At 36.2% G+C, this 20,953-nt stretch overlaps 2 protein-coding genes across 5 annotated transcripts; one reads left to right on the top strand and one right to left on the bottom strand.

The window, feature by feature from the left end:
• The first annotated feature begins 1,073 nt into the window (after positions 1-1,073).
• Positions 1,074-8,913, top strand: LOC135632711 (uncharacterized). Of its 2 annotated transcripts, none has more exons than XM_065141417.1 (3): positions 1,074-1,597; positions 7,518-7,705; positions 8,253-8,913. In XM_065141417.1, the coding sequence occupies exons 1-3, from the start codon at positions 1,198-1,200 to the stop codon at positions 8,697-8,699; spliced, it is 1,035 nt and encodes a 344-aa protein (XP_064997489.1). In that variant the 5' UTR covers positions 1,074-1,197; the 3' UTR covers positions 8,700-8,913. The 2 variants fall into 2 exon arrangements, with proteins under 2 accessions (XP_064997489.1, XP_064997488.1); XM_065141416.1 differs by having other exon boundaries at positions 8,223-8,910.
• Positions 8,914-11,127: 2,214 nt separating this feature from the next.
• On the bottom strand, positions 11,128-14,979 carry LOC135632607 (pentatricopeptide repeat-containing protein At1g62930, chloroplastic-like). Of its 3 annotated transcripts, none has more exons than XM_065141222.1 (4): positions 12,678-14,979; positions 12,516-12,586; positions 11,889-12,184; positions 11,128-11,765 (listed from the first exon to the last, which is right to left on the bottom strand). In XM_065141222.1, exon 1 carries the CDS (start codon positions 14,931-14,933, stop codon positions 13,026-13,028), a length of 1,908 nt encoding a protein of 635 aa, XP_064997294.1. In that variant the 5' UTR covers positions 14,934-14,979; the 3' UTR covers positions 11,128-11,765; positions 11,889-12,184; positions 12,516-12,586; positions 12,678-13,025. The 3 variants fall into 3 exon arrangements, with proteins under 3 accessions (XP_064997294.1, XP_064997295.1, XP_064997296.1); XM_065141223.1 differs by having other exon boundaries at positions 12,516-12,579; XM_065141224.1 differs by lacking the exons at positions 11,128-11,765; positions 11,889-12,184; positions 12,516-12,586 and having other exon boundaries at positions 13,058-13,217; positions 13,310-14,979.
• Between the last annotated feature and the right edge of the window lie 5,974 nt (positions 14,980-20,953).

Genomic DNA, 20,953 nt, shown 5'->3' with positions numbered 1-20,953 from the left:
GATAATTTTTTAATATAATAATGATGTACAATAACCGCTTATAAGGGTTGAAGCTTCCAAAACCTCGTTTTATAAATTTATAAAGATATCAATTAGTTTAATTATCTTTGTAAAAGAAAAAAATTCTACAAAACAAACACTTATCTTTCCTTCAGTTTTGATTTAACATTATGCCATTGCACATTTTGCCATTGAGTAATGAATACGTGGAAAACTCTTCTTTAAATCTAAGTTATATCCAACTATTGTAAGCATAAAAGTTATAATATTTTATTATTATGTAAGAATATTTTAATGCTAAACTTTAAAATTAAATAACAATATATATCTAAATTTATGATGTGTATGTTTTGATAGTTCTCACAAAACTTTTATCTAATATGTAAACATATAACCGTCGGATTTAAAAACTACAATGATATCGATCTACAAGAAGAATTAAATTTATTTTTTTCTTTTTTTTCTATATTTTATATGAACATTAATTTAGAGATAAAAGGAAGATGAAAGAATATTTGTAGTCTCTCAATCATGTCATGTCATGTATCTTAATTTATTTTTCTAAGTATCCACATATTCAATTATTCACACGTATAGTTTTTATAGGAGAGCATAATTAGCATCTTAATTATTTAATTATTCTCAATCATTTTAATTTCTTTTCTAGGAAAGAGCGTAATTAGCATAATCTAACCACTATGTCTTATCCATATATGATATACTATATACATTTAAAATACTCCTTTTTGTTCACCCTTCAAAGTATAAGATGTAGATCTAATTTAGGCTTTTACAACAACTAATCCAACAAACCAGTAAACATAAAAATATATATCATAATCTCATTCATTTAGATTGGGCCAATGCGTCATAACAAGACAGGGTTCAGGAAATAATTAACGTAGGACCCACGTTCAATGCGAGAAATAGCTGAGGACCAATGCAAATGCTTTTTTTGATAAACCCTGTTCTGATTCAAGGTCCAAGATCCACGTGATCTACCCGGTTTCAATTAAGACTCCCGTTCCGAGCAAGTAGTTATAGTTCACTGGAACTCCATAAGCTAAGCTTTATATTTCGTTCTATTACTCTCCGTTGTATTCCGCCTCCGCCGCCGCCGCCTCCTCCTCCTCCTCCTCCTCCTCTTTTATTCTCCTGCTCCCCTACCAAGGTCGAAACCCTAACGAAACCCTAACCATGGCGGCGCGTGGATTCCGTGGCGTGAAAGATGACCTCTCAGAGCTCGGCCGCTGCGTCCTCGACATCGCCTGCTTCCTCGGCCCCATAGCGCCCCCGCCTCGGCAGGAATCCCCCCCGTCATCGCCCCGCCCCGCCACGCCGCCACCGCCTCCGCAGAAGCCGCGGCCCTCCGCGAGGGCCCTGTCCGGGATCCTAAGCGACCTCGGCGAGGACGGAGGCGTTTTCCGCAGCGACCCCTCTCGCCTCTCCCGGAGCTCGCCCGATCGGGACCGGAGATCCACTGATCGGGCGGGTGGGGTGAGGACCATTAGGGTGTCGGCGGAGGTCCTGGAATTCGTTGGCCATATTATCAAGCGCCCAGAGTTGTGGCTGGACTTCCCGGTGTCTGTGGATGAAGGTGAATTCCCTATCTTCGTCTATGTATTGATTCCGATATGTTATCATGTCGTTTGATCACAATCTTACGTGTGATTCTCTGTCTTCCTTGAATTCTTGACTATTGCGAGGTTTCCCATTCAACATTACGTTCATGAATCATTAGTTTGATGTGTTAGATAGGACATTCTTCCTTTCAGCTTTCTCTATTAGTTACAATCTTACCACTATGAGTGTGTTTGCGGCAGTCTGCCTTCCTCACAGTTTTCTTCATCAACTACCAACTTTTGTTGGTGACTAAGAGGTGAAATTTTATTGGCTTGCCAATATATGTACAGAACTGCACAAAGGTAATGATCTTCCAGTTAGTCTAGGTTACCTCAGAAATAAATTTTGCTGTTATTTTCTTTTAGGGTTAAAGACATGTTTAATTAGGAAAAATCACTTTTTCATTGTAACTATAGTTACCTTCTTGTCTGATGTATGGATATGATTAAAATATATCAGCATTGTTGTCTATATTAACCTATAAGTTAAACTTATTCTTCTCTTGTTGGATAGACCACTATATCTTAGAAATCAGATCTGCTCAATTGGAAGATCCTAATTGATAACTTTCTGTCATGGCTTTCATGTTGTTTGTAAAATTTAATGTTGCAGTTCACTCATGAGATGGATTATTTTGTAATACTTTTATGTGTCCTTGATCATGCCCGACATACTAGCGGCATGACTATGGTAGCCCTAGGTTAGCCACTGTAAGCTATTGATAAACTATGTAAATAAAAAGGTTGTTCTCAAACATATTTAGGATGAGAATATCCTAAACCAAAAAGCAAAATGTAGGTCAAGAAATGACTTAAATTCTTTGATTTTATCAAGTATAAAAAATAACTTAATTTCTTCATTAAAGAAAATGATTTTGGCCATAAGAAACTCATGTATCTTTTCTAAACATCTAATACTACCCTGAAACACTTGAAAATAATAACATTTGAAGATCACACTTAATTTACTTGTTTATGTCTCGAACAGGAGACAACTTCACAAGATTAATATCTTTGGAAGTATTTGAAACATTGAAAGTTGAAATTGAAACCAGTAAAATCCAGAATTTTTTTTTATTTTCCTTCAGTGATTGAGATTTATATCATACAGTCTAGGTGATGGAGAACCATCTTGCTTTATAAAAGATTTCAGAAGATTTTATTCTAGGCAAAGAAATTAGAAAATAAAGTCATTAATTAGTTGGCCGAGAAACTCCAAGATTTGTATTAAAAATTGAAGAGACTTTTACTCTTTCTAGGTGATAACCTTAGGACTCTACTTTTGTATTAAATGCACTCCTTTTCTTCTCAGCTGTAATAAATTATCTTAAAATTGTTTAGATTTTCTATCATTCACATTTTGGCTTTCTAAAAGGTCTATAAGTTCCCTAGGAGGTTCCTCTTGGGGAATCATTGCTTACATTGATTGTATTAAGACTCTTAAACACCTATAAATAGTGGGCTTGTCAATGGATCAAACATTTCAGATTTGAATAAAAAAGAATTGCATTTTCTATCTTCTAGTCTCTTTCTCTCATCTCTAATCTTTAATTTCTAATCTCACTCCTCTCTTACTCTCTGTCTATTTCTCTACCTTGTTCTACATGAGTTTGGTATCAAAGCACATCAGGAAACTTGTCCTGTAGTCCATTGAGCCCCAATTAATAGCAAAAGCTTCAATCAATAGTGATGCCACTCACAGATCCTTATACTTCTAAGTTCTAACGTCAATCCCTTGCATGTGGAGTTAAGACTTTAGGGCGATTGCCATGGAATTGATAGAATACTTAGCTCTTGGTGCTTGGTAATTTTTGAAAACTTCACTAATATTTTTGTTGAAAAAAGTATATTTCGTTAGATAGTGCTTTTCGTTGCTTCTTCTCCCCTTATTTTCTTTTTTTTTCCTATTTATCAACCTCTCTCTCTCTCCTTTAACTACAACTATAGTAGCATTAAAATTTAAAACTTTGTAAGTTGTAAAAAAAAATGCCCAAAAGTGAGAAAAAAAAAGAAGGGTGAGTTTTCTTCAACCTTTAACGCTACCAAAGCCTTTGCTGACATCAAAATAAGAATGACCATTGCTCTTGTTCTTAGGCACCCTGACATTAATAAACTCTTTGAGGTCATTTGTGATGCCTTTGCTATAAGCATACGAAGAATTCAAGTCAAGAGGGTCAACCTATCGCCTTTTTCAGCGAGAAACTAAATTATACAAGACAACATTATTCTACCTGTTTTAGAGAACTCTACACAAATGTGCAATGTCTTAGATATTGACGATATCATATTTTACCACAAGAGTTTATCTTGTTTTGAATGCGCGATATGCCAAGTGGATTAAGTTCCTCAATAAATATTTTTCTATAATTAAGCATTATTTTGATACTCAAAACAAGGTTGTCGTTGCCCTTAGTTGAGTTTCTACGATCTTATCTACCATGAGTTTCAAGGTCATAGGATTCGAGCGATCAAAAGAAGAATATATCTAATGTATAGACTTTAGCCACATTTATCAAGAAATCCAAGATGGAAACTATTGTGAATATATGAACTTCACTGTTAGGGATGATTATTTTTTTTCGGTCTACTAAATTGTGTGTTCCCCGATCCTGCCTTTGAGATTTGTTTGGGAAATGCATGCAAGTGGATTAGCAGGTCACCTAGGTCGAGACATGGCTAGTGCATTAGTCGAGGATAGATTTTACTCATCTTTCTTAAAACGAGATGTCGCTCGGGCAGTGTCGCACTTGTCAAATTGCCAAAACTCGCAAACACAATACTGACCTATATACCCCATTTCCCATTCCATACTCACCATGACAAGATGTGGGCTTAGATTGTCCTTGGACTTCCTAAAATAGCCCGTGACTATGACTCTATTTTGATCATTGTTGATTAATTTAAAAAATGACCCACTTTATCCCATGTAATAAGACTAACAATGCTTCACACATTGCTAAATTGTTCTTTCGAGAAGTGATTAAGCTACATGGATTACCCTCAACCATAATGTCCAACAGGGATGTGAAAATTGTTAACTATTTTTGAAAAACTTGTGGAAACTACTTGGCACAATATTGAAGTTCTCTTCAGCCTTTCACCTCTAGTCTGATGGTTCAACTGAGGTTGTTAATCGTTCATTGGGAAATCTTCTTAGATGTTTAGTTGAGAGAAACTGAAAAATTGAGACTTAACCATATCCACGACAAAGTATGCATACAGTAACTCAATCAACCGGCTAGACTCCTCGCACACCCATTGACCTTGCACCCCTTCCACTTGATTATTATGCCTTAGAACTAGCCCACTCCTTCGCTCAACATATCCATGATTTGTATGTTGAGATTCAACGTAAAATTGCTCTAAGTAATAAAAGTTACAAACTTGCTGCTAACGCACATTGTAGGAGAAGAGTTCCAAATTAGTGATTATATCTTGGTTCACATTTGCCTTAAAAGATTCCCCAAAAACTCATACAAGAAGTTGTATGCCCGAGCTATTTGTCCTTTCCCTATTATCCAAAAACTGGGATTTAATGCATGTGTGCTTCAATTGCCTTTCGACTTAAATATTAGTTCAGTTTTCAATATGAAGGATTTAACTCTATATTATGGTACTTTTGAGCTTCCTCTTCTATCTACTAGTGATCTTGCATGTGACAATCCTCGTAAAGCACAGTTTCTCACAACACATGGATGACGTAGAGACCATCCTTGATCAAGGTTTGACGTACCGAAACGTACCACTCAGTACGGGCGGTACATATTAGTTTGACAGAAGACCAGTATGGGCGGTACATCGGTACCCCCTAGTATACTATGTGTCGGTCACTCGGTATAACTCGATATAGCTCGGTATGTATCGTACTGATAACTGGTCAGTACACCGGTACGGAACGGTAATATGAACCATGTCTTTGATGACTACCATGTTTCATCTGCTACTAGCATCATGAAACACTTTCTTTTCAAGTGATATGATTGTCCAACTTCTGATGCCACTCGGATTATTTTGGAGAAACTTCATGACTTTGCACTAAACTTATTGGATTATCACTCTTCGGGGTCATGTTCTTTCCATCAAGAGAGAATGATGGAGAACCATCTAGTTTTATAAAGGATTTCAGAAGAGTTTATTCTAGGCAAAAAAATCAACAAAAACGCCATCAATTAGTTGGCTTAGAAACTCCAAGAGTTGAATGGAAAATTAAAGAGCTTTTTGTTCTTTCTAAATATGAACCTTGAGACTCTACATTTGTATTAAGTGCACTATTTTTCTTCTCAGTTGTGTTAAATTTTCTTAAAGCTATTTAGGTTTTCTGGAAGTCACATTTTGGATTTTTAAAGGGCATGCAAGTTCCCTAGGAGGTAACTCTTGGAAAACATTGCCTACATTGATTTTATTAAGACTCTTAAACCCCAGAAATAGTGGGGCTTGTCAATGGATCAAACACTTAAGATTTAAATGAAAACCATGCATCTTCTTACTCTTCTAGTCCCTTACTCTCCTCTCTAATCTCACTTCTCTCTTCCTATCTTGCTCTCTTGCTTTCTCTCTACTTCTCTCTACTTTGTTCTACATCACTAGGGGTATGACATTTGATGGTTGCTCAACATGCCAGTGAAATTCCACTATAGGTATCTTGGTAACAACAAAAGAGGCCATAGATTAAAGATAATGCGGAAAGAAAAGGAAAATAAAAAATCCACTGTTATTTTGTGTTATTGGTGGTTGATGTTTCTGGCCATCTTCTCACTGCTAACTGATTACCCCTGACTTCTTGTAGGCATAAAGGTATCATTTCAGTTTCTCTGACATCCTAGGAAAAGAGGCACTGAAGGGGGGGATTAGAAAAAAAAATTTCTTACATCACTTTTTGTCAGTTACTTTTCCATCATTATTTCCTGTATGCCTAGGATGCACTGCAATGTTGTAAAGGAAACGTTGAAAATGGGGATCAGTAGGAAAAATATAAATTTCAATTTGAGTTGTAGTTTTGGATGGACTGGGCTCAAGCTATAAAATTACCATTAAACCTAGGAAAAAATATGTTCCTACTTTGGTAACCCAATCAGAAGGAAGTTAATAATGTTGTTTGGAAGCACATGCTACCTTGTATGATGACAAATTAAATTATTGTTGATTGCAGTATGCCATTTGCATTTAGGTTCCAAGTCTTGATAAGGCAACAAAGCCTGAGCAGTTCATACTTATCTATAAAATATACATTTTATTAACATCATTCTTCAATTCCACCTTTAATTTAGTATCTGGGGATCCGAAACTAGAAGATCATTTTCTTTTTCTCCTAGGACTTATGTTCAGCATATATCAATATTCTAAATAATACATTTTTCTTTCAAGTATTCTTTTTTCTTGGAAATATAATAGCATATCATAGTTCTTTGTTAAAAAATAGTTATAGATGGTAACGTTTAAACGTATTTAACATAGCAGTGACTTGGGTTTCAAAAATAAATTATCAAAATCATATGGATCATGTAAAGGCTGAACTCAAAATCGCCGCTCATGTTTACTATTGTTGAGAAACTATACTAGATTCTAAGATATTTTTCCTCTTAATACATTCTTCAATTGATCCCGTCTTAATTTAAATTTAGTCTCTTCATTAAATATTTTTTTTTCACATGTTCAAAAACTTTGCAATATTATTTATTTTTAGTGCTCATATCCAAGATTTCAAAGTATTCCAGGATGTACAGAAACTGCATAAGGATGTAGTAGCTTACTTGACTACAAAAGATGGAAAGAAACAATTTGCTATAACTGCAAAAATCATTACCTATCTACTTCTGTTTATTAACAATGCTGATGTTTTTGTTTGCTGGTTGACTACCAATGAAAGTGATAACTGAAGTTGTTCAAATTTTGCAGAGTTTCATATGTCTCACACTCAAAGAGAGCATGTTTCTACTGTTGAGGACTGCATTCCTGATTTATTATCTCTTCGAATAAGCCTTTGTCCCACCTACATGAGTGAGGAATCCTTTTGGAGGATATACTTTGCATTATTGCATCCCAAGCTGAGCAAACATGACTCTGAACTGTTAGCAACTCATCGGGTAAGAGATTTAATTCATAATACAGACGAAATTATATTAGTTTTTGAATGGCGGTTCAACTGTTACATTTTTACAGTTGCTGATACATTAGTCCAACCATGTATTGTTAACAGCCTTGTCCTCTTCCCAGTTTACAAGGTCATTCCTCTGTGTGATATGCCTAGCTGACTTCAACTGACTGCCTAATTTTTCACAATTGTCACTGACCTGATGATATATTCTTTAGATATTTAGACAAACATGCTTGTACTTTGATAATTTGATTTCTTTGGGCTCCTGAGAAAAGGATGAATGGGATTATTGACACCCTTCCAAGCAAGAATTTGCTCCTTTTCTGAATGACCTATTTTGTGAATGCTTAAATTCTTTAACTTAGCTTAGCGATAGACATCTCCTACTGTCCACCTTGGTTTTCCCTAATAAATGCTCCATGACAAGCGCCATATTGTAACAAATTACTTGTTAGTTTTGGGCCTTTGGTGTATTTCCTTCTATTATCTTACTGCACTCATCACAGATTTTTGACTCATTTTGCACAATGGAAAAGGAGAGACACAGTGGGTCAGTTACTCGATGGCAGAACCTCTACTCGGAGAGCATATCCTCGTTGAAAAGTGAAACATGTGTCAGCATCCAGCAAGAGGACATTAATGAAACATGGGAAGATGCATCGATCACCAGGACAGGATCACAACAAAGCATATATCAGTGGTGTGAGGTACCCGATGCAAAAAACACTCCTACCGATGCAACAAGACTTGGATTCAATGATGTTTCAGTTGACGCCAGTGAGGGTAATGTTTTCGTGATGGTGAATCACATGGACTCATTCTTGGGAGCAGAACAGGTGGTGCATTCGCCTTGTTCCTCGAGAAGGAAACATGTTTCTTCTGGTGAGGAAGAAATGGCGAAATCAAAGATGCCCTCAGATGAGGAATATGATGATTGGCAGGCGGTTGAAGATTCAGACTTCGTAAGTCTAAAAATTCTTTAGTTGACAAAATTACTGAGAGTTTCCACTTCGTACATAATTTTCCTTTTCTTTTTTTTTTTCTCTTCATAAAGAAAATTTTCATGCTCATACTGCTAAGCTTTCTTCATAAGAACTTTTACACAAAGTTCATTGCTGTATATTTTTCTGTAATTAGTTATTCTTTTATCAGATTAGCTTTAGTTTGATCATATACTTCTTGCACTCAACTCTGATGTTATTTTAAATTATCTTCAGGTAAGTGTAGGTGTTCTTCTGCACGTAACATTCAGATCTGCATCACCACTTCGTTTTATGTTACTGCAACTTTGATATCCCTAGTTTCACTGCCCTGTGTGACACTATCCAAATTGAAAGCAGGTGGTAGAAATTACATCTCGTTAATGATAACATTAGATACTCTTGCTTGATCAGGACTACTAGTGTTTCTTCATGGAATCCTGACCAATTCAGTTCATCAAAAGCTCCATTATTATTCGATTATTACATCAATATTCTCATCCCAAGTTGGTTAGCAAACATGTCCCATGTTGCATTCCTAGGTTTTGCACTCAGTGTTATGCTCTTCTCTTGAATTATCAATGTGGATTTCAGGACTTTCACATCCACTTATCGATATAAACTTGCCCTGCAAATTCATTCAATTCAATCCCAAACCACCTTGAACTTTTGTGTAGGTTGCATTGAACGCAACAACAAAATTAGATTTCAATAGTTGTAGTCTATTTACATAAAATAGCAATATAAAGGTCCAACTTGTGTATCTCTTGAAGCGATTAGGGAGACTATACTTCTCTGTGTGTGCATTTGGAAACGTATTTGAAATATGCACGGAGGGCTCAATGCATATTTTAAATGTAAATTATGTTTGACTTGAATGCTGCATTGAAAAATGCTCAAATATAATATTTCAACATTAACATTTCAGCATTTGTATGATGTTAATATAATTTTTAAATTTTGATTGTATGCTTATGACTTTATCTAACATGCTAAGATTGTCAAAATGATTTAGTGAAAAATTAACATGATTTATATTTTTATAAAATAAAACTTTATTTATTTATTTTTAAAAATATATTTATTTATATGATTATATTTTTATTTATTATATATTTGGGCCATATAAAATTTTCTATAACATTACATTTATTTATTTAAATATTTTTTTTAAAATAAATATTTAAAAATTAAAATAATAAATTTATCATAAAATATTCAATAATCTCTTGAGATATAATTTTATCTAACAAAACTTACATTAATGCATATTTAAAATATAATTTTTATATATTATTTATCAAATACATAAAGTATTTCGTAACTATATATTCATTCAAATCTTTTTTTCTCCGGTTATACATTAGAAATGTACATGTGTTAGTTACTTTTAGCAGCTCAATTTTTATATTTGAAAAAATTATATTAACATCTTTATAGTTACAAGAGTAAAACATCTAGATTTATTTATCCTAACGTTATCTGTCTTACCAATGAAAACACGAAAACAAAAGATAAAAAAATAATTTTAACATTCCAATTGGTTGTGATGCCACTAGGTGTCGTGAGTAGTTGTGTGAATGAGGAGAATGACAACGAGAGGTGAGAGCTACTGTGTATTTGCATCGACGTCAATATAGTTATTGAGCAACCCTTACTTTTTATCGTCGTTCTTCTCATCCATAACAATCACACATGACTACTAGAAATTTCATCGTTTGTCACCATTAATTAAAACATTAAGATTATCATTTTATCATTTATTTTTATGTTTTCATTGATAAAATGGACGTCGGGAAATATACTTAGATGTTTTACATATACTAATGTAATTTTTTAAAATATAAAAATTAAAATACTAAAGATAACTGATTAGATAAAATAATATGCAATTAGTCCATTTTAAAGGCAGCATCTCTCTCTCGAGTTTTATCTTATGGTATGCATGAAGATAGTTGCAGCAGTCAACCAGTATCAGTTGGTCAGCTTTGTTCAGGGCTTTAATGGATGTCCTGAAAGAGTACAAACCTTGACCTAATGAATGCCGCCAGGGTGATGGCAACCAAATCAAACGCTGTAGCCCAAACATATCATCATTTCCCTCAGAGCAAACTCAAGCAGAAAGTTTAAAACGTTACACCAATCAAGGACCAAAAATTATTTTTTAGTGGTAACTTTTGGTCCAAAATTCTGGGTGGTCAACTATCAGGGAAGAATTGAGAAGATGGCTAATGCATCTGAACCAATTCTCATATAATCAATCAAACTCGAATGATGATACTTCATTCTCAAACCAAAAGTCAATTGAAGGTTAAAGTTTCTCAATAAAATATAAAGCAGAGCTAATAAATGTGAAAACTGCACACAACTGATTTGATAGTTAGAGAGGTTCAAACATATACAATAGAATTTGATTTGCAATTTAGGCCACTACCAGGTCAGAATCATAAAATGATTAGTGTTAGTGCATGTCAAGTAAACAATATCTGTCTACAAAATCTTCAAGCTAAGTTAACTAAATATCAGAGAAGAATCCAGAACAAGAAAGTGGGAACTACAGGGCCACACCCTTGCAACAGGCACCATACTGATGATCCTATAATTAAGTCAGAGAGTTGATGGTGTTTTAAGTATCAACCTTCAGAGTTACATATGCTTTCACATATCACCTCTGTTCTACGATAGACTTGTTGACAAAGTCATCCATTGTCTTCAAAACTCTTTGTTCAGCTTTGTCCTGATTCAGTTCAGGAGACTGCTGCAGCTTCTTTCAGATTTTGAGTGCCTAAACCACCATTAATTCACATACAACTCATATGGAACATTTCATGTTCTTGAGGGTGCTTTCCAGCTTTTCCAGCGGGGACAAACTATATATGCTTTCCTGTATAGATATATTCACAAATCGTTCAGCTTCATCCTGATTCAATTCAGCAGACTGCTGGTACTTCTTTCCAGTTTTGAGTGCGTGTTAACCACCATTAAATCACATACAACTCATATGGAACGTTTCAATTTCTTGAGTGTGCTTTCCAGCTTATCCAGTGGACACAAACTGTATTTGCTTCCCTGTATAGATATTCACTTGGGAGTCAGGACTTGTAGCTTGTAACATAGAAAGAAGGAACTTCACATTGGAGTAATAAGTATATATATACAAATAATGCAATTGATTAGTACATGAGTCACAACCTGCACAATCATAGTCGGCGTCTTTAGCTGCAACAAAGTCTCAGCACGTACTGCTCCGCCGATGCCCAAAATCACAAAAAGAAATGCTGAAAGACATGAATAATGATTTTTGGGCATAGTATTCACTGGTCAACTTGTATTACCATCATATACAACTTCCATCAGACTTGGTGAAATTTTTTTGAATGAGTAGATAAGCATAAAATCAAAATTTCTGATTGTCTTCAACTTGAATATTTGATAAAGATCATTCCAAAACAAAACAATTTTTTTGTAGGATGAGTCATCTGCTGCAACTGCATCATTGAGGAACCAGCTAATCAATGTGGCAGATAGATATAATACGAAAACTGGAGTTTAATACTGCCAACTAACTTTGAAAGACGAGGACTAAAAATAGCAGTCATATTGCAAGCTATCATCACATGTTGCGATAGCTGATCTGATTCTTTATCGTAGAAGCTACCTTGGACTTGAGGAAGTCACACATTCTTACAAGGTTTAAAAAGTTGCAATAAAATTGCACCATTAACCTAACAATTCTGCAGATTAACCTATACTAGAATGCAAAAAACAACAGAACAAAATGGGACCATCGAAATTGAAATTTAACAACCATGAACATACCAGAAAGTTGTCACCTTAATTGGACTCTTGTGAGAGTAAGCTGAGAGAAACTGTGGGCAGGTACCTACAGACTGTCCAATAATCATACTGAATTTTATTAACAAAACTAGGAAATATAATTATGGCCATTAATTTTATATGAGAACTGCATAAAGACTATACCTTCATACCAACAAAATAAGCTCCGAGATCTAATAATGCACGTAAAACAATCACCTAGAACCTCCTCACATGCCTTGCATATTAACATGTTTGCTCTAAGTACTCCATAAACTGCAGGATGACAAAGGGGAAAAGGGTGGTTCTTTAAGAGCGATAAATTATCTGTCCCAGTGGGTGAATAATGGTCTTCTAGCCAGAATAGCCTGAAATAAATGCAGGAACTGAAGAAACTGCTGTTTGTAACATCTCTCATAATTTAATAAAAGAGGGTATGATGTGAATTTCATCTGGCTGCTGTACTCCAAAGAACTACATGTCATATGGCACCTGAACGGTGAAAAGTAAGCATCAGACCATAAAATTGAACCCATCCTTATCAGCTGTGACTGGCAACAAGTCTAAGAATTTGTCAAGTTGACCAAACCGGCAAACATACTCAAGAAAGAGAGATACAATAACAGTAGATGGAGCAGTGCCACTCAAAACAATTCCATGAAGCAGCATAATTGCTTCCTCAATCTCACCTCTTATGCAAAATCCCTGCAGAATTATAGAATAAACTATGAAATTTGCTTGAAACCCCCTTTTTCTCATCCTCAAAATTATACTTTTTGCTCTCTGTAATTGCATACCCTTACTGTATGAATGAAGCATGCATAAATACATTATTGCATCAGGTTCTGTCTCATTATCTTCCACATGATGCAGAATATTTTCTGCATCCTGGAACCTTCCTGCACGACACATCCCATTCAAAAGTATGCTATAACTGATGACATCAGGTTCTATTTGTTTACCAGCCATCTCTTCTGCCAGATGCAAAACACGTACAAGATCTCCCACCTTAACTAAACCAGCCATTAGGGTATTATAAGTAACAACATTTGCTCTTAGACCCTGTCTTTCCATGTCAGATAATAAGTTGTATGCAGTGTCAGTTTTTCCAACCTTACAGAAGCCATCAATCAAGGTGTTATACATAATCACATCAGGCTTGGAGCCCTTCTGCATGATCTCCTCAAGTAGTCTACTAGCTTCATCCACAAAACCTTTTTTGCAAAATCCAGATATTAAAGTATTATAAGCAACAATATTATCCCCAAACCCTTGCCTTTGTAATCTGCGAAAGAACTGCATTGCTTCTTCAAGTTTCCCTGATTTACATAACCCATCCAACAACGTACAGTAAGTAAACTCATTAGGATCTATTCCTTGTTGACCCATTTCATCTAGCAGTCTCGATGCCTCTTCTACTCTCCCTTTTTTACAGAGTTCTCCTAGCACTGCAGTGTATGTAACCACATTCGGGGCAACACCAAGGTGGACCATGTATCGCATAGTTTTTTTTGCATCCTCAATCTGCCCATGAGAACACAGCCCATGAATTAAGGCAGTATACGTCATAACATTCGGACGTATCCCCATCTCAGACATCTCTATAATAACTATTTTTGCTTCTTCTATTTTCCCCTCCCGGCACAACCCACTGATAAAACCAGTAAATGACACTACATTTCCCTTAATCCCCAACTTAGTCATTCTGGCATAAAGGATCCTCGAACCTTTCATTCGTCCCTCTTTACAAAGCCCAGCGAGCGCACAGTTGTATGCTGCCGCACTTGGAACCAACCCAATTCCCAACATTTCGCCAATCAACCGCAAACCCAGCGAAGAGTTCGAAGACCCACAGGCAGAATCTATCAAAATTGAATATGTCCGATCGTTTGGTCTTGGCCCAGTCTCCCGCATCGCATTTAGAAAACGCAACGCATCAAAGATCCGACCTTTCTTGCAGTAAGCTTTGATCAAAGTGTTGCAAGAGATCACATTGGGCGAACACTTCCAGAACTCGAACTGATCGAACACTTGGCATGCTAGATCCAGGCGACCGGATTCGCAGTGGCAATTCATCAGTAAGGTGAGGGTCAGGACGTCGGGAGGCACGCCCGACTGGCACATGGAGCGGAAGAGGGGGATGGCGAGATCGAATCGGCGGGACTTATTCAGGGCACAGAGGACGAGGTTGAAGGAACGGGTCGGCGGCGGATTGGAGGAGGGCGCGGAAACTGATTCGGTGAGGAGGGCGACGGCGCCGTCGATCATACCGGAGCCGACGAGGGACATGAGACAGGATTCGAAGGAGGGAGGGGAGGGGTGGACGGGAGCGGCAGGCGACGGGGGATTGACCGAGGGGGAGACGGAGAAGCGGTTAATGGCGACGGCGTGGTGAGCTCTTCGCCATGGTAAGAGCCGCATAGGGTTTGTTGGGAACGGCTAACCATGCGAGCCTTTGGTAATTGGATACGTGGAAAAGATACACATTAATTTTGGTTATAAACAAGTCATTATATACACGACGTTATAAAATCAATTTTATATTTTATTAAATAATATTTCTTTTACATATATTATAACTTTACCGTTCGAAATAACAAACTTTATTTTACTGCCTCTTTTATTTATTTTATCTTTTTTTTATGCTTGTTTTGACCAACTTAAATCATTCAAAACTACATAAAACTAAAGGGTAAAAATAAAATCCAATTTTATTTACAAAATAGTAAAAGATTATTAAACAACTCGAAACATCAAATAAAATTAAAAAAATTATGTTTCGGATAATATTTCAACGCACATAAATATATTAAACTTTGTTAGCTTTTCTAAAAATTTGAGATCATTTTGAATAGTACATCTATGCCATGCACTGTTTTTTTTTTTTTCCTCAATAATAGAGTATCACTTATGAGGAAATTTTTAAGTATATTATGGAACTCTTTAGAAGCTTAAATATAAAAAAAATTATATGGATGAATTATAATTTTTAGAAATAAAAGAAACAAGGCAAAATTTGAAAAATGACATGTAGTTAAGATGCTAAAAAATCCATAAAATTTGATTTTGGTCCATCACTTCTAATTCTACATTAATATTTGATTTTGATTAAACTAATTGGAGTGCTCAAATTCGACCCAACGACCAATCACACAAACGAACACGAATCAAAAAGCGGCCACACCCGCAAAACACATGCGTGCAAAGCAAGTCCTCGCAACGGCAAAAAGGGCGAGGACGGTTGAGAGCGAAGCCAAAGGCACAATGGGCGCCCGTCGTAGGAGGCGCCACCTGTTTGCCACCGTTGATTGCTTCCTCCTTCGCCGCGCCCACAAATCCCACCCCGCCTTTCCATCTCCTCGAGGCTGTAATCGGTACTTTCACCTTTAGATTTCCAGGTTTCGTACCAAGTAAACAATTGGCCACATTCCATGGCACCAAACTTTCTTGGTTCCCATGTTTGACTATATAGTTCGGACCAGCAGTTGAAGTGGTATCCAATTAACTTATCTTCTTCCCCTATCGATCCCTCCTGCCTCAACCAGCACACCATGGTATGTATCCACTTCTCTCTCCCCCCTTCTCTTTTTCGCTGTGGATGCATGTAATGGGTTTGCATGGTTGGGAACATGCAGTCGTTGACGCCACTGCTTGTCAAGTCGCTGGTGAGGCTGGTGGGGCTGTTGGTGAGCCGGCCGGCGGTGTCGGTGACGACGATACTCTACCACAGCGACGCGCTGCCGAGGAACCCCGGCCTGCAGCGGCTCGTCCGCGACGAGCTACTCGACGATGAGAACTACCTGTTCCACTTCCTCATCAGCATGCTCAAATGCTTCTGGTAGATCGCGCGTCCAATTCTTGACCACCACATTCTTATTACCTTTTCATTACTACTGTTCATCCGCAGCCATTTTAATCGGTAGCTTCTTCCTTAATCCTCATGGTGTTCATCGACTCCCCATCTCCATCTCTCTCTCTCTCTCTCTCGATTTCTGGTTGAAGATAAACAATGGGCGATAGATCTGAGTGCAGTACATGAAATTACATGGGCAGACTTAAAAATGATGGTGGAAGAAACCATTAAATATAGTGTCAGCCGATGTGTTTCATGTTGCAAGTGCATGTGATGATGATGTTGATGATACGGGACTAACAGTAAGTGCAGCTGATGGAGCTTTTATCTCTTGCTTAGCGCAAACTTCAGTTAGCTTTCCCAACCATCCTCACTAGGTCAGGTGACGAGGTGGGGAAGACGAACGCCACCGCAAACTCTCTCGAGACTGCACACCGTCACGTGCATCATGCTCGTTCTTGTTTTCTGGTAGTTTGTGTTGTCGTCGGCTCTACTCTCCAAAGAAGTCTCTTCTAACTTCTCCATATCTAATTTTCTTCTTTTCTACAACTCAAACTCTAAAATATATATGGTAATTAAATTAAAATTAATTATTAATTTCTAAAGGGTTTTTATTCTTAAACTATATTTCTTTACAAATATGAATGACGAAAAAATAATTCATCTAAAACAAGATTTCAATATATATATATATACACCCTTCATTTGATTTTAATAAGCAACTAATTGATATGCTACTTGATCGTTATGTCATGATTGGATTTCATAGATTCTCATGTTAACTCTACGAAAATTTGCTATCGCATCCGATAATCGATGAGCAATCGTTTGCATATTTGTAATTGTTTGTTTGCCCTTTAAAAAAAAATTTATTATTATTTTCTTTGTGTTTACTGAATTTCTTATAAAACTGTCTCGGCGTCTACTGTTTACTTCCGAACTAATTAATTTACTTTTTATATATTTTATGGACCTTAACGATGTTACAATTATGTTGACTTTTTGTGAACAGATAAAACAAGAATATCTCTTGACTTAAATAATCTCAGTTAAACATGAGACATTAATGCAAGAGTACTTCACGATTTAGATAATCCCAACGATAATTCTAATTAAGTTAGTGATATTGCAATTCGTCCGACATAGATCGTTAATACACTACTTGATTCAAAAGAGAATCATTAATCTCATCACCTTAATACTAATAGGTATTTTTCTTTTACATTTTATGAGTTAAAAATCATACAAATAATTAATCTTTTGTTGCCTCTACCAGAAGTAGAACTCACGCTTTTATGAACAAAGCTCTTACATGTATACACACTCATCGGCCAAGACTTTTCTCTTATCAGTGACTAACTCTGCCCTCACTTGGGCTTATTGGGAACCACATCGACCACATTGCCATGGGCTTCAACCAATGCAACATTCATGATTTGTGTGTCCATATGCAAGAGGAATATTCGACTGAAGCTCACCATGTGGCAACTATATCATGGATAAATCTATACATAATATATTGGTTATAATATTTTTATTTATCAATGTCTTTTAGTTTTATTGATGCATGACATATATAATAAGTTTAACAATCTTATTTTAATTAACTTTTATAGTTATTTATGATTATGTGAAATCATAACAACAAAGCTGCTAAAAAATAATCATTCATATAATCAGTTATTTCAACACACATGATTATACAGGTCTTTTCGGATATTATCGTTCCATAGTAATATCATGTGGGTACTTATAAAGACTTTTGATCGTCTCGGATATTTTATCGTATTACGTTCAGAGCTTATAAAATATATCTTTATATTTTACATGATCTATAAAATATTTATTGAAATATTTTTTTCTCATTCTTTCGCTTGAGAAGTACACAAGGAGTCGTCATATTTATCTTGATGATACCAAAAATAATAATATAATTTATAATGCTCCATTAATAGGTATACTACAGAAAAGTGACATAAAATAGCCATAGTTGCATTTTAGTTGGTGTTATGATCCAAATATAAGGGATATCAGATCACTGAGTTGGTTATAAGTTTGACTATTTGGATAGTAAGACAGAAAGATGAAATCCCATCCTCACTCACTCATTCATAACTTACAACAGTAACGATGATGATGATGTTTCTTTCGTCAAGATTCACATCTAAATCGGTCGTAAGAGTGGTGGGCCCTCTAAAGTGTCCCGGTGTCGACTTTTCATACGTCCTTGCGATCTCAAACAGCCTAACGCCTGCTCCATCAATAGTCAACCATCCACCTGCACCCATCAAACGGCGCCTGCTGCCGCCACATGCAGCAGTTAAAAGGGGTCATTAGTGTGGCTTCATGCAGCGCAATCAGAGGTCGCCATGGTGCGAGGCGACGACCTCGTCCTCCTCCATGGCCCCCAAAAGATCTCTGGGATCTTTCGTGAAGTAATGGGAGCTCGAAACCAGAAGCTGCCGGCGATGTTGACAACCATAACCCACCAAGAAAGCGCGAGATCTCGCGCATCTCCTTCTGGCGACTGCGAGTCTGCACGCCACCACCACCACCGTCACCAACCAGCGGCCGATTCCGGGACAAAAACTCTCGATCATGGCCGTACGATGCGGATCGTAGGGCCCCGACGCCCCTGCTCACCCTTTGTCTTCTTCGCCGATGGCGTGGACCTGTGTCAGCCACTGATTCACGTAGTAAGCCTGCAACAATTACATGGTGGTGTTGGATGGGGATGGTCAATTGATGAGATATTCTGAGAATTAATGAAATTGAGCTTAATTGGATTAATGTGGATTCAAGGTGAATAGACTTCATATAATTGCATGATATGTATGATTGTGCACTATGCTTAATATGTATGATATATTATGGAAGTCTATCATGTTATTTATTGTGTACTTTTTAATATGTTTCCTTAGGTATGTTGGTTGATCTATGAGATCTGTCTTTTATCAGATTTCAATGATTGCCTCAAGGATTTGAGGACTTGAAACATGGTAAAATCTATGATATATAGGCTTTGATAGATGCTAAGATGGTAGAGGAGATGGAGTGAAGGGAGAAAAGTAGGCCAAGGAGAGTGTGGTGGGCATAGTGGTGCATAATATTAACAATGAAATGGGTGGCAATACTAGCCTTTGAGGTTCAGATTGTGGTGGTGGTGGTGGTGGTGGTGGTGATGGTGATGGTGGGGTTCAGTGCTATTGACATTTGCATCATACAATTAAAATTATGTCGGTACTTTGTAAAACACTAGAGAAACATGAGGACCTAATTGAGAGATTATCAATAAATCATCAAGATTTATTATCACAAATACAAGAAATCCTCTCTCAGAATTATATATATATATATATATATATTCAAAAAAATTAATAACTTAGCTTACATTAACACTTGGATGTTCAAAAACTATTTGAGGAAGGTAAGAAATAATATTCAAGTTCTCATAGGTGTTTTGCTTGTTTCCTTAGACATGTTTATTAGTTTATGAGATCATGTTTCATGGATGTATGGGAAGATCTTTTGCTAGATCTTGTGTTAAGGATCTTAGGGCTTGACATGTAGTAGAACATGTGATACATATGTCATGATAGATGTTAAGGTGGTGAAGATGATGGCAGGTATAGGTGGTGGTGTATATTAAATATTAGCAGGTTTCAAGACCCTCTGATATGGAGATGTTGGTGATGGTTTCATGACATTAACATTTGCATTATATGATCAAAGTTCAGCTGCCTTGCTAAACATATAAGCAGAATCAACATCAAAATAGGAATATTATCCAAAATGAGATAGAAGAAACACTCTCCTCTGTCCTTCTTGGAAAGTGTTTATCTTTTAATTATCATTATTATTTCAAGTATCCATTTGTAAAAATTTCAAGTATCCCTACTGTAAAAATTTCAAAAAAAGAAATTTAACTTCTCTCATTATTATTGATTTTAATCATCTTCTCCGTGAGCCAAAAATTAAAATTCTTTAGACCTAATAAAAATCTAATAATAAATATCAGGGGCTGATTATAGATTATTCTTTATAATTAGCTACCTTTACTATTTCAGTCCTTACACTTAAAAATTATATTAGGATGCATATATATTAAAATTTCTAAATATAATTAAAAATATAATTTTATATAATTAAATATTTTAAAAAATAAAGGATTATGATCTCAATGTAATTTTTAAAAAATATAAAAACTGATGTGCTAAAAATAATGAATTATAAAAGATAATTTATAATTAGTCCAAATATTAACCAAGATATCAATTTAAGAAATGACTCATCATCATCAATTCCTATTTAGTTCATCATAATCACCCCTTTCACTGCCATGCCTCCTGAGATGTCATGACATGACCTCTAAAAAAAATATTTCTTTTTATTTTCTATTTATTGACAATATAGTCAACCTAAATAGCACTGTCCTGTTCTCGACACAGACTGACACAAGACACTTATTTCTTTTACCCATACGTGATACGCGATTACCCCTCCCACTCTGGTTTCCACCGTGAGCCACAGCGGTAGCAGCACAACGCTACAGCAGGGCCCACCCAAAAAATCGCGGGGATCCTCTCAC

This window comes from Musa acuminata, chromosome BXJ3-3, assembly GCF_036884655.1.
Source record: "Musa acuminata AAA Group cultivar baxijiao chromosome BXJ3-3, Cavendish_Baxijiao_AAA, whole genome shotgun sequence".
NCBI classification, from domain to species: Eukaryota; Viridiplantae; Streptophyta; class Magnoliopsida; order Zingiberales; family Musaceae; genus Musa; species Musa acuminata.
The sequence above is the reverse complement of the archived record's forward strand: the minus strand, read 5'-3'. Positions and strand labels throughout refer to the sequence as shown.

Excerpts from the sequence above, each read along its gene's own strand:
- LOC135632711 (XM_065141416.1), top strand. The coding sequence starts at position 1,198 with ATGGCGGCGCGTGGATTCCGTGGCGTGAAAGATGACCTCTCAGAGCTC. Across the intron at positions 1,598-7,517 it reads CCCGGTGTCTGTGGATGAAG|AGTTTCATATGTCTCACACT; the intron begins GTGAATTCCCTA and ends CAAATTTTGCAG. Across the intron at positions 7,706-8,222 it reads AACTGTTAGCAACTCATCGG|ATTTTTGACTCATTTTGCAC; the intron begins GTAAGAGATTTA and ends CACTCATCACAG.
- LOC135632607 (XM_065141222.1), bottom strand. The coding sequence starts at position 14,933 with ATGCGGCTCTTACCATGGCGAAGAGCTCACCACGCCGTCGCCATTAAC.